Here is a 12,565-nt window from a genome sequence, read left to right as displayed (position 1 = left end):
CCGCTCCGCGGCATGTGGGATCTTCCTGGACCGGGGCACGAACCCGCGTCCCCTGCATCGGCAGGCGGACTCTCAACCACTGCGCCACCAGGGAAGCCCGTCAGCCAGTTTTGACAAGAGTCAGGGTGGGGTGTATGGAACATCATAATCTGGGAAATCTCTCCACAGGTTAGTAAAATGTTGATCTGGGATACAGCATCCAAGGGGAAACCAAACTGAAACACCAGTAGGTAGAGGCCATTATGAAGGGCATCGACTGGATCCTGGGAGGGAATGACCAAAGAAGATTGGGAACAAAATAGACAAAGAGAGCAAACAGCAGTTTCTTGAATCCCCGGGGGAATAGCCCAGGAGCCATTAGTAAGGTAACTCTTTCACTGAGTTATGTGTAAAGAGTGGTTTATTAAGAGGAATGAACCAGTACAGACACTCCATTTCTAACTTTAAGTTTATATGTTTCTATGAATACCAGAAAGCTGTGCCTGCAGTTGGCTTTCTTTATTTGGAAAAAAAGAGAAAAAACAACCCAGTTTCTAGAGAATTAACTTCAACTTCCATTTGTCTGGAAGTTTGGAAGGGAGAAGTAAATAAATCACCTCATCATGCTTTTAAATTGTTTCAGATCTAGTCCTGTGAAAGATGCCTTTGAGTATTACGAAATGGCCACAGAGATGAACAATGCAAAAAGGGATTTGGGAAACAGAATAAGAACTAAAATGGGTAGAAAAAAGGAGTAAAATCTGAATAGGTAAATTAGTTAAGCTGGATGGAGTATATATAAAGTGAAAGCACTTAGATGCCATTCAGTTATGTCACACTTTTGTATGAACATATCTGTAAAAACTCCCTGGCATATACTACTCACTCAATTTTTATTAGGTGTCATTTGACATAAGAAAAGAATATCTCCCTAAGATACTATTTCTAGCACACCAAAAATAAGACATCGGAGCAGAAATCTTGGACATGGGGTATGTGGTAACAGCTGAGCTAAATGGAAAGTTGAGTAAATAATGAAGCACTTTATATTTGCTTATTTATCAATATTTCTGAGTTCATTTACATATTACAGAACGCCAAGGAAGTAATCATACCTGTGCCTCATTAGATATAATTAAATGAATTATATTCTATCTTATTCCCCAAAAGTGCTTGTAAAAATCTCATTTCCTTGTTAATATGATTAATGGAAAAAACCCTTGAGCTCAGTTTTGTACACAAAAATCCAATTTATGACAATGATTTCCAAAGCTTCTTAAGGCAGATAAGGATGAGAAATGGTGATTGAACTTTTTAACAAGAAGCATAGTCCAACAGGAGAACTGCCTTACAGAGTAATGAGCCCCAGTCATTTCTACTTTTGACATGCAAGCTCATTCACCATTTGTCAGGGGGATTCCTGACAAATGATAATGTTACTAAGAATTTTGTACCAAAGTAACTTTTTTGTATAACTTATCCATGAGCGACTGTGCTTTTACAATTTTCCCATATTTATGCCCTTATATATCGAGGCTTAGAGACTGAACCCTATAAGGTTAGGGAGTTAGTGTGAGGTGAGAGAATTGTCTTTATATGTTGAGGTGTAAAATTATAATGGACCATTGCAGAATGTAAAAGACAAGCTCTTCGGAAACTTCAAATATCAGCTTACCGTGTCTTCTTTTAATTTGAGCAATAATGAAATAGCACTGGCCCTTGGCCACTGGGAGTTGATTATTAGAAATACAGTAAGTGAGGAAGATATTTTACTGGCATAAGTTTGGCCAAATGACTGGGCCCGCCCACTACTGATCCTCATATCCATTTTGGCTTTGCAGGAGGGGGACTTAATATCTCTAGTACCATGAACCTGTTTGTCTTCAGCTCTGTTCCCAATACCTTCAGGAGGTTCCCCAATTCCCATTTCAGATAGCCAAGTAACAAAAGTAATCTGTTAGGTTCTATCTCCACTGAAGAAAGGACCTGATATTTAAAGAAACTTAAAAGTGGAACATGGAATAAATTCCTAAAAATAAGATTTGGGAGTCTGTTTAATCTGCTGTCAACAATATTTTGGGATTCTCATCATCAGAATACTTCTTAGGAAACTGGTCAGTCACTTTGGAATAATATGGTTTATTTAAAATCTGAACAACCTGAAAGCATACCATGGAACGAAGACAATCTATTTTAGCCTAAACTACGAGGTTAAGGTTTGTCTGTTTTAATATACAATTTTAGAAGACTTTCTGGAATCTCACTTAATTCTCTAAACACATTTGAAGTTTCCATGGTGATTATCCCCTTTTTTTCATGGGGAGACCAAGGCATAAAGAGGCCAAGTAATTCAGTTGAGCCATGAAGGACCAAAAGAAGGAGCCAGGCTTGAACACAGAGCTCATGCTCTTTGCTAGTTCATGATCACCTATTCTTTTCTTTTCTTTTTTTTTTTTTTTTTTTTTTTTTTTGCGGTACGCCGGCCTCTCACTGCTGTGGCCTCTCCCGTTGCAGAGCACAGGCTCCGGAAGTGCAGGCATGCGCGGCATGTGGGATCTTCCCGGACCGGGGCACGAACCCGTGTCCCCCGCATCGGCAGGTGGACTCTCAACCACTGCGCCACCAGGGAAGCCCCATGATCACTTTTTGGTCTTCCTACCACTTTAGGTGATTTTATTCAGTGACGCGCTAGGAGAGAGGAAGTAGGCAAGGATGGAAAGGAAGTTTAATTTGGGGCTCAGTAATGGTGCCGGCTGAATAATCTTCTCAGTACCACACAAGTTAAAGTATGCCCATCAGTGCTGGAGTCTTCGCTATACAATTTCTTCAGTGTCAAAGATGTCAATTGCAAACCTTGAGATGTGCTGGGAAAGAATTTTGAGATTGCTCTTGCATGACCTCACAACAGCTTATCTCTCAGATTCAACAAGAATGCAGAGGACGAATTGTGAAAAAAACAAAAGCTAAAACATCTTTTCATTTCTCAGATTAGAGTGGTTTAGTTCTCTTCACAGGTTTTCTTTTAATAAAGTGCTCTTAAATCACACACTTCCAAATAATGAAAACATTCAAGTAGGGTAGAATACAAAATGTTTGTATAAATATTCCCTCAAAAATATTAAATTAAATTAAAAGTATCAGGTCAAACAAAAGTTTTGTTTTGTTTTGTTTTATGATAGAGATAATACGTTTTACTCTGAAAATCTTTTTAAGAAGAATTTAAAAATACAAGATAAAAACCATCCACAATTCACTACCAGGAGATAAGCACCGTTAACATTTTCTATTTTAAATATATGTATATATGCATATATATGTATATATGCATATGTACATATAAATGCATAGATACTTGCAACAAAATATCGTGGTGTTTCCACATCCATAAAAGTTTTTTTAATACTATTTTGTGGCAGAATATTCCATCTTATTCCCCAATAATTAATGTCCTTGGCAAGTGTTTGTAATAATATAAACTTTAATGAGCATCTTCCTTTTTAGAATAAGTTCCTAAACATATCATTGCAAGATCAAAGAGTATGGTTCTTTAACATAGATGTATATTGTTTGGTGTATCAATAACCTTGATGTATATTGTCAGGTCACACCCCCCCTGAAAGGTCATACCGCAAGAATAAGACAGTAACTTTGCTTGAACATTAATTAAAACTGGGTATTGTCAGAAAATATACCTAATTATATTGGAAAGGCAAAAAAAAAATTCTGTTATCTCAGTTCTTGAATATCCATGTGTTTAATTTCTACTGAGATAAATATACTTTTCCATTTTGTTGGCCTTCTGTTTCTTCTATGATGTTGTTATTTTCAGGTGCAAAGTCATTGTTTTATTATTGATTAGCAAAAGGTCTTTTCATACAAAGGATATCAAATCTGTATTATGTATTATTTTTTCATGAACTTTTACATTTGCCTTTTCATCTTGTGTGTTGAGCCAAAAATCTTTTCATTCCTATGTAAGAAAAAAGATCACGTCTTTCTTTTATGTATTCTGCTTTTGGAGTTATGCATAAAATGTCCTCTCTACCCCAGTTATATGCAAAGAGTCACCCATGTTCTCTTTTAGAATGTTATAATTTTGTTTTTTACGTTTAAACTTTAACGTATAAGAAATGTATTTTGGTATTTGAAGTAGATACCTAACTTTAATTTTTTTAAGATGGTTAAAAACCTGTCAAAAATCACCTATCAAATAATACATGCTACTCATCACATTTACTGTATATTCAATTCATCTATATCTAATCTCTCCACACACACACATATATGGGCAAATATACCTATATATATATAGATAGCTACATATATTTCTGTGTCTGTACTTTCTATTTTATACCATTGATCTGTCTGTTTCTTCTTGCAGTCGCCACTGTTTCAATGAATTCTTTTACCTTAAAAATACCCCTGATCTATTAAGATAAAGCTGACCTACTGTATTACTCCTATTTTTCCTTTTTTTTTTTTTTTTTTTTTTTTTGCCTAACCATTTAAAAATGCATTTCTCAGATTTTGTTTTTATTTTCTTCGTCTACGGGTCTTATCTTTTAAATAGACATAATATTCTATTATCAAGCATTCTTGGAATAGGCATCTAATGTTTTTCACGGAAATGCCTAGCAGTCAGGCATCAGAATCAAAGAAATCAAAATGCTATTGAATTCTTGCAACAATGATTGTGACCGACATCAGGACTGACCATGTGTGCTGAAAACTCCCTAGTTAAAGCAGAGCAAGGAGCAGGAAGTGAGGTAATGTGAGTGGCTCCACTGTGAGTTCATGGCCACACCCCAATTTATTTCTGGAAAGTGCATGTGACATCTATTCACATACATTGCTATCTTTATACTCTCCAGGATATGACAAATAAAGTAACAGCTCCAAAGGCAGTCTGTTTTAGAAAATTACTTAGAAGAGAGGGTAAAATTAGGTTTTATACACAAAATAGAGGCTCTTCTGAGACTTGGTATAACTTAGGATAAAACAACCTAGTTTTTGGGGTGTTTTGATCAATCAACTTGCTCCATCCACTCTCGGAATTAAGTCCTTCCCTGCACCATGCAGCAGTGAAATGTATGTCCTCCTTATAAACAGATAAAGGTGTACTTTTGGAATAGTTTTCTTGGCGGAACAGATGAATTAATATTGACCCACTGACGCTCTTTTGTCCAGGGGCTTCATGCCTAAAGGTATATAAAGGACGCTTGGCTGAGCTTAGACGTGTAGCCTGTGTCTGGGGAGAAGTGTAGAATTACTTGGCACACACACACAGGGATTTTAGTCAGGGCTGAGGCTGCGTTAGCACCATGTTTTAATCAATCGCTATTAACGTCAAAGAGATCCCTAATGCACAGAGTATCTTGCCTGATTGGCACTCTGGTCCAAAGACTCCATCTCTCCCCGCTTCATTGACTTGTTACAAGGGCATTCCATCCCAGTGCCCTTCCAATCACATTTCCTAGAGAAGAGTATCCACAGGGTATTATAAGTATTTTTTCCTTTTCCTTCAGCGAATTCCAACAGTTAAGACCAGGAATGAGCTGTGAGCACTCACATGTCTTTACTTAATTCTGTTAGAAATATCCTGAAAAACCTCCCTGGCCATCAGATAAGAAGTCTTTTCACTTACTCAAGTCAGAGCATGATCTACTTAATAAAGTTTTGCACTTATCTCCAGAAGGTGGTCTTTACTAATCTGGCTTTCAAGTTGGAAAGAGAGAAGAAAAGTTGATTCTTTGTGGATTCTGCTCTCAAATTTAACCCTCAGGCAGTTAAAGCCTCTTTATCCAAACCAAGTCAGTTGTTTAATGAGGCCCCTTTATAAACACTCCAAAACATACTTTCAAAACAAAAGTTAGAAAGCCTGTAAGATCCATTCTCAAGAAAGATCTCTTTCTGTTCAAAACCCGTCCTGACCTTTTTGTTGAAGAACAAAATAATGTAGTAACAAAAACACAAGTGGCTGCCAAAGGAAGAGAAAAAAAAAAGTTCCTGTAAGGGACTGAAACAATAAATCTCCTCTCTGCTGAACTCCCAAAGGGAGTGTGTGCATTTCCTCCTGTTCTTTATCAGAGCCCCCGAAATAAGTAGGCATGGGCAGTGGCTGTTCAAATCCAGCACACCTTTTCCATTTGCTAAGAAGGCCCTGCCAGGCTGGGAGGGAGTTGTCCCTGCCTGACTCTGGAGAGAAGAGCCACTGTGACGATCCACAGGCACCATGAAACTGCTTCAAGGGACCATACTTTGTCTTCTTCTGTCCAGTCTTTGTAGCGGTGTGGACGACGCAGGTACCCTTTTCTCTTATCGTTCTGACGGTGTGGATCAGAAATCACTAGTGGGCGGCTCTGAGCCTCAGTTTACCTCCAGGGAGCCTCCCCTGAGAAGTGGACGCAGCAGTGCATTTGCTGAGTTGAGTGTGTGTGCATGGACGGGGGGTGCGTGGAGAAGGCTCCACAGAGAGGATGCTTGTTTCCACGGAAGAAAAGTGTTTGCTGCTGCAGAGGCCTTGAAGTGTGTTCCATGGCATCGTAAAGGTACCGGGAATATACAATAGCCTTTTCAGAGAGTAACAATCTGGGGATCAAATGCTGGCTAAAAGTGGACTATTTCTCAAAAATGTGCTCTTTTCAGACATAAGTCTAGAAATAACAAGACTGTCATGTACCGGTGAAAGGCTGTAATCAGAAACATTGCTCTGCAGATGCTGGCCTATATTTGTCCCAACTATCTTTTGGCTCTGATGAATTGAGAGGTTGGATAAAACTGCCCGGGGAAGTGAATCTTAATATCTTGAGGGGTGAGGGTGAGCATGGAAGAGAATCACTTGGTTAAAGTTTATGGATGCTTTGCTGTAGAAATTAACACAGATCTACACATATACGTACAATATTGTGCATAACATTCCAGGGAATTTATAGACATAAAAACCCTACCCATTGACTGCAGGTTCTGAAACTTAGATAAAGGATATATATGCACCTACATAAGCCCTGACTATATTAATGACCAGTTGCAAGAAATTATTACATTTGACTTTGAACCCTTCCGGAGGGATTTACTGTAAGCAATTAGATTTACTCAATATTTATTAGGCTCTCACCATGTATTCAGCAGTGCAAGGAATACAAAAATGAGTTAAGACATTGTCCTTGCCCACAGTGGCAAATGCACTATTGGGAGAAATAAGCATGTAAATCTAACATAAGACAGATTTAATAGGTGCGAAAACTAAAGTACAAACTATCATAAAAGAACACGGTTGGGACACATTGATTCTGGCTCTGAGGAGCCCTGGAAAAAACTCAATTCTAATTTTATTGTGCATGTGCTCTTTTCAAACTTCACTGCTTACAAAATTCCATTTGCAGTGATTAGGTAGGAAAAAATAAACACACTCCTTCTTGAACAATATTTATCATTAATTTCTCAAAATATGCATATAAATTTAGTACAAATGCCCAAACACTGCAAAATCACATACGATTGATTACAATCCATCTGGGACTTTCCAGGGTTAAGCTGCAGTGAGTATAAGACCAGAAAATTTAACTTAGATGAGTTACAAAGTTCTGATTTTTTTAAAATAAAGAATATTTATGAGATGACACAGAAATCAATGCACTAGCTTATAAGCAACCCTTCAGTTTGCATGGGAGAGATAGATAGGGATGGATTACATGAGCAAAGTGGAATAGAATCAATAGAAGTAGCCCACAAAACCTGACTGTAAGGAAGCTGGAAAGGTGAAGGATAACCCAGAGATGACCTGGCAGATTTTTCTATTATGATCATTGTAGGAAAAAACCCAGTATCCTTTAGCTCGTTGGTAATGAGCCCAACCTCTCTATTAATAGTGTCTTCTTTCTAATGAACTATTAACCAAAGTAAGATAATTTCTTTTCTTTTTAATTTAATTTTATTTATTTTTTTATACAGCAGGTTCTTATTAGTTACCCATTTTATACATATTAGTGTATATATGTCAATAGTAAGATAATTTCTTATTTGAGCAGAGACAATGGTTACATAATGACTATCTCCTTCAACCTCTGCCAGGGAGCCTTTGTTAATTTAAGGCAAGTGTCTGTAAAATCTACCCCATTTATCCTAGAAAAAGAAGTGCTGGCTCAGGAGCATAAATTGACCATCGGAGTGAGGCCTACAAGGAACTGGAAGAGATTTTTCCCATCCACGTGTATGATTTTTTTTTGCACCTGGTTCTGCCTGTTTTATGTTTTCCTTCCCAGATACGGTTCAGGAAATGAAGCATTTCCTAAGCTGATTTATTAAGTTCTTTTCCTAACCCCCTGTACCGGAAACACATTGATTTCAAAGCTTTATATGTTCCCCAAGCTTAGAATGCTTAACATATTTCATCAGCAGAGTTGATTACAGGAGTACAGAAGGAGGCATTTCATCTGCCTTAAATTCACAAGTTGTCAAGAAGATCCATGCTTTTTTGCATAGCAATTTATTCCTAAATAATGATCTTTTAGAGAAATTGACTACTTTTGTTTTCCTTTCTGACTTTTTTTGTCAGTTTCAGATTTTAAATAAATACAATATAGTTTTTTGTGCTCTTCGTGAAAACCAAGGAAATCTTTCTGCGTGGCAGTGAGTGACTTTATTACTTGGTGAGCGGTACAATATTTTACAATTTCCAATTTGGAAAGCTGTTCTATTGAAATATGTACGGGAGGTTCTTGAAAAGGAACTGTCATTCTTTCCCAAGGTTTTCTAAATTGTATTTAAAACTGAACAGACCCCTGCGTGGCTTTTAAGCTCCTTTGGCTTTTAAGTCTAGACTGATGAGCTTTAGACTGTCAGGACTGAGAAAAGTTAAATGAAGGATTCCAAGAAAAAGGAGGCCCTGGAAGCAATTTACTTTTCAAGTGCCATTTGTTTTTTGAACTTTACATTAATTTAGGAAAGATTAAAATGCTTTAGCCATCTGTAAGCAGGAACACACATCACTTTATTGGTGTCTGAAGAAGAATTTAATTGCTTGTTGAAATTCATTTGTTAGGGATTGAACATTCAATGTCATGGGGAAAAAAATGGATTGAACACCCTCTAAGACAAACACTATGCTAGACGCTGTAGGTTTATAGCGATCACTGTGACTCAGCCCTTGTCCTAGAAGTGGTGGGGAGAGAGGAGCGCCAAATAGTTACAAGTTTGATTCTATCGTAAGTCTTAAGTGGTAAATAAAGAATGCTGTGGAGAATTCACAACTAGCTTAGTTTTGGGTGTAGGAATATCAGAAAAGCCTTCATATAAAAGTGGAAATTATGATAAACTTTGAAACTTGAAAAACAGGTTGGATGGGTGGGATTTCTTGAATAGGAACTTTAAAACATCAGTATCTTCCAGTCTAGAAATGTAAGGAGGTCACAGATTGGACAGAGGTTAAGTGTTGGAAATATAGCCTCAGGATATGTTGAATACCAGGATGAGAAATACTGACTCAGATAGTTAATTATATTGGATTCTCTAAATGTGTTTGAGCATGGGAATTATATGATTGGGACCATAAACTGAGAAGATTAATCTGTCAACAGGGTATACATTAGACTATTGCAGTCAGGAGAGAGAAAAGCTAAAGAAAATGGTTCAAATGTTATTGCAAGTCTGAAAGTCTGTCAATAAAATGAAAAGAAGGGTCTAGGGAAGAGCTTTAAAGAAGTAGGAGGTTTGTGACTTGCCATATTATTGACTGGCTGTGAGAGAGATAGTGACTGAGATGTAGAGTGTTATTTGAATAATAGAAGTAGGGAAATGGATTGGGACCAGACGTATGGAAAGATAGGAGGCGATGGTTTCGGGAGAAAATGATGAACTTGATTTTGGACATGGTGAGTTTGAAGTCTTAATAAGATATTCAAATAGAGATGTCCAATGGTAGGTTAAAATTGTCTGGTTGGTAGATGGAATGCCCCTGGAGGTGATGGTGGGGGATGACTGTTCTTTACACTTGTCTGCCAAGAGTTTTTAGTCCTGTCCTACTCACTGGAAGACTAATAACATAGCGAAGCAATGTATTTCTCTGCTGGATGCCCATATTTGTAACTCTCTTATGGCACTTATTTTCCAACTTTATCTTAGTTATTTGTGTGCATATCTTATCTCCTGTACCAGACGATAAGCACCAGGAAAATAAGGGTCATATTTATTATAGTCTGTATAGTAACAGTTCTAAACACATAATAAGGATATAATAAGCTGAATGAATGCATAAAAATGAATGATATCGTTGCCTATTCATTTTTAATTTCTTCCTCTGATAATCACTTTTTGTTTACTACCTTATCCTTGTGAAAGAGTTGTGGACAGGTATGAATCACAGAACATAACATGAAAACAAGTGGAGTATTTTGATTTCTGGCTATGAAAGCGTGAGCCAAATATATGGAAAGGGGCTTCTTATCAAAGTAAAAGTCAATTCTCAAACTCCAGCAGAGGAGAAGATGTTGGGGTGGGTGGACAACCTAGTACCAGGTGACAGTAATTTACAGCAAACCTGGACAAATAAACTACTCTGACTATGATCATTGGGAGGAAGAATATCTAAATACAATTGATTCTACTTTTCCTCTTTTGGGTATCAAATACTTTATGTAATATCGTCTATGGTTATAAATATTCAAGGAGAAACCTTATTACCAACCAACTTCTCAAAAATACAAAATGGCTTTTTTTCTAAAAGCAAAGTTCACAGAAGAGAAGTTGGAAGAAAATTAAATAAATATCGTACATCATTAACTCGTGTGTTATTTTAGGTGACAAATGTGTTGCTTCAGAGCAGATTATCTTACTTGTTACTTCCTCTTAGCTTAGTCACTATCAATAGATCTTACCTGAAGTGGGTGATCTATTATAGAAAGAGTGAATCAGTGTGGAAACAAATTCAATGGGAAAAGTTTCCAAGCCTTTTATTTAGCATACTTTCTTTACTACTCTTTTTTTCTTCAATGATCTTTAAAGGTAGAAGTGATCATTCTAGAATTCTTATTTTTAAGAGATTCATAACAGTTGTCACTGGCAAATTGGCAATTTTATCTTGCTGATTGTAATTATTCAGATATTGAGAAAAAAAGATGAACGTCTGAACGTTTCAAAAAGCTTCTAATTTACTGGATAATTGCCCATCCTTTCCTTTTCATTGATGACATTATATTTCAAGCTTCAGGTAAATATTTTAACTTGTGAATAATTATCTAGTCCAAGTTCCTTATATTCTTTTTTTCTTAGTCATCACTTTCCAACTTCCTCTTTACCTCTGAGAACAATTTGAGATGTGTTTTTCTAAACCTTGAATGTCAAAGCAGGAATTTACTCTAAACGACATTCCAGTCAATTCCTGTGTAGTAAATGTCTCCATTCCTGTTACTGAATTCCTGTGGGTCATTATAGCTCTGTCAGGTTAGGATAATAATGCCTGCTGAGTGTTAAAAGAAGCTCTTTTAGTTAACAAGTAAGATCCTTTTTCCTTTTCTACTGTTGCACACAATATCATCAGTAGCATGGGAAACATTAGTGGTGTCAGTCACATCTAGAAGGGCCACTATATGATTCCCAAATTTCGGCAACCATAAAAAAATAGTTTTCTAAACTTGAATAGAGGTTTTGTGCCTTGTAGAATGACATATCAGTAGAGATAATCATAACTAGTCTCTAAATAGAAGCAGCCACCTACATCCTCTCTGGATGCCTTTAATCTAACCATTGCTATGGCAACCTCTCAGGTGTAGCTTGACAGTATCTTGTCTCACGTGAATGAGTATCTCTTGCTTTCCTGTCTCCTGTTGTTCTCATACTAAGGTATGCCTCACCTACAGAAACCCACCTGGCACCGTTGTGTATCTGAGCTAGAAGTGCAGGAGCCTTAGCACTCTATGAGACAGGCTTTGCCCAAAAGAAGAATGGGGCCAGTGAATAAATGCTTTCCTCTTCCACTGCTGCTCCATTTTCACTATTTTAATTCTCTACTCCTTTTCTTGAGATCACTTTCCTTTACAAACTGCATACAAACCCTTGTCTCAGGCTCTGCTTTTTGGAGAAATTCAGGATTGATTATTTTCTGATGGGAACATTTTGGTTTGGATGATAATATATACATTATACCAGAGTTTCTCTGATATTCTAATTGATATTCACTACATTTCTTCCTCTTCATTTCAAGAAAAAATTCGAAAAAGCTTTTGTTGAATAAGTTAAACAATATTCTAAGCAGGTCCTTTCCTAAGGCAATCATTTGTCTGTATAGAGTCAATAAGGAATTATATTGTGAGGTTGATAGTCAAAAATTGTCAGTGTCATTGATTTTATTCTTAGTGTGCTGCTCATCTGAAATGTAAACTGATTTTTATTCTGTTTAATCAGTCATATTCTGGCCTAAATCTAAATTAGTTGTGTCAAAAAACAGAGAATGGAGACTTCCCTGGTGGGCCAGCGGTTAAGACTCCGCACGTCCACTACAGGGAGTGTGTGTTCCATCCCCGGCTGGGGAACTAAGATCCTGCAAGCTGCAAGGTGTGGCCAAAAAAAAAAAAAAAAAAAAAAAAATGGAGAT

The 12,565-nt window shown here is 37.0% G+C and overlaps 1 protein-coding gene across 1 annotated transcript in view; it reads left to right on the top strand.

Moving 5' to 3' along the window:
- The first annotated feature begins 6,211 nt into the window (after positions 1 to 6,211).
- The window catches only part of EMCN (endomucin), an 86,058-nt gene continuing 79,704 nt past the window's right edge, over positions 6,212 to 12,565 (top strand). The window contains exon 1 of the mRNA XM_007463805.1: positions 6,212 to 6,281. Coding sequence (XP_007463867.1) covers positions 6,212 to 6,281 — 70 coding nt within the window. The remainder of the gene's footprint in view (positions 6,282 to 12,565) is intronic.

This window comes from Lipotes vexillifer, unplaced genomic scaffold (genome assembly GCF_000442215.2).
Source record: "Lipotes vexillifer unplaced genomic scaffold, Lipotes_vexillifer_v1.1 scaffold49, whole genome shotgun sequence".
NCBI classification, from domain to species: Eukaryota; Metazoa; Chordata; class Mammalia; order Artiodactyla; family Lipotidae; genus Lipotes; species Lipotes vexillifer.
The sequence above is the reverse complement of the archived record's forward strand: the minus strand, read 5'-3'. Positions and strand labels throughout refer to the sequence as shown.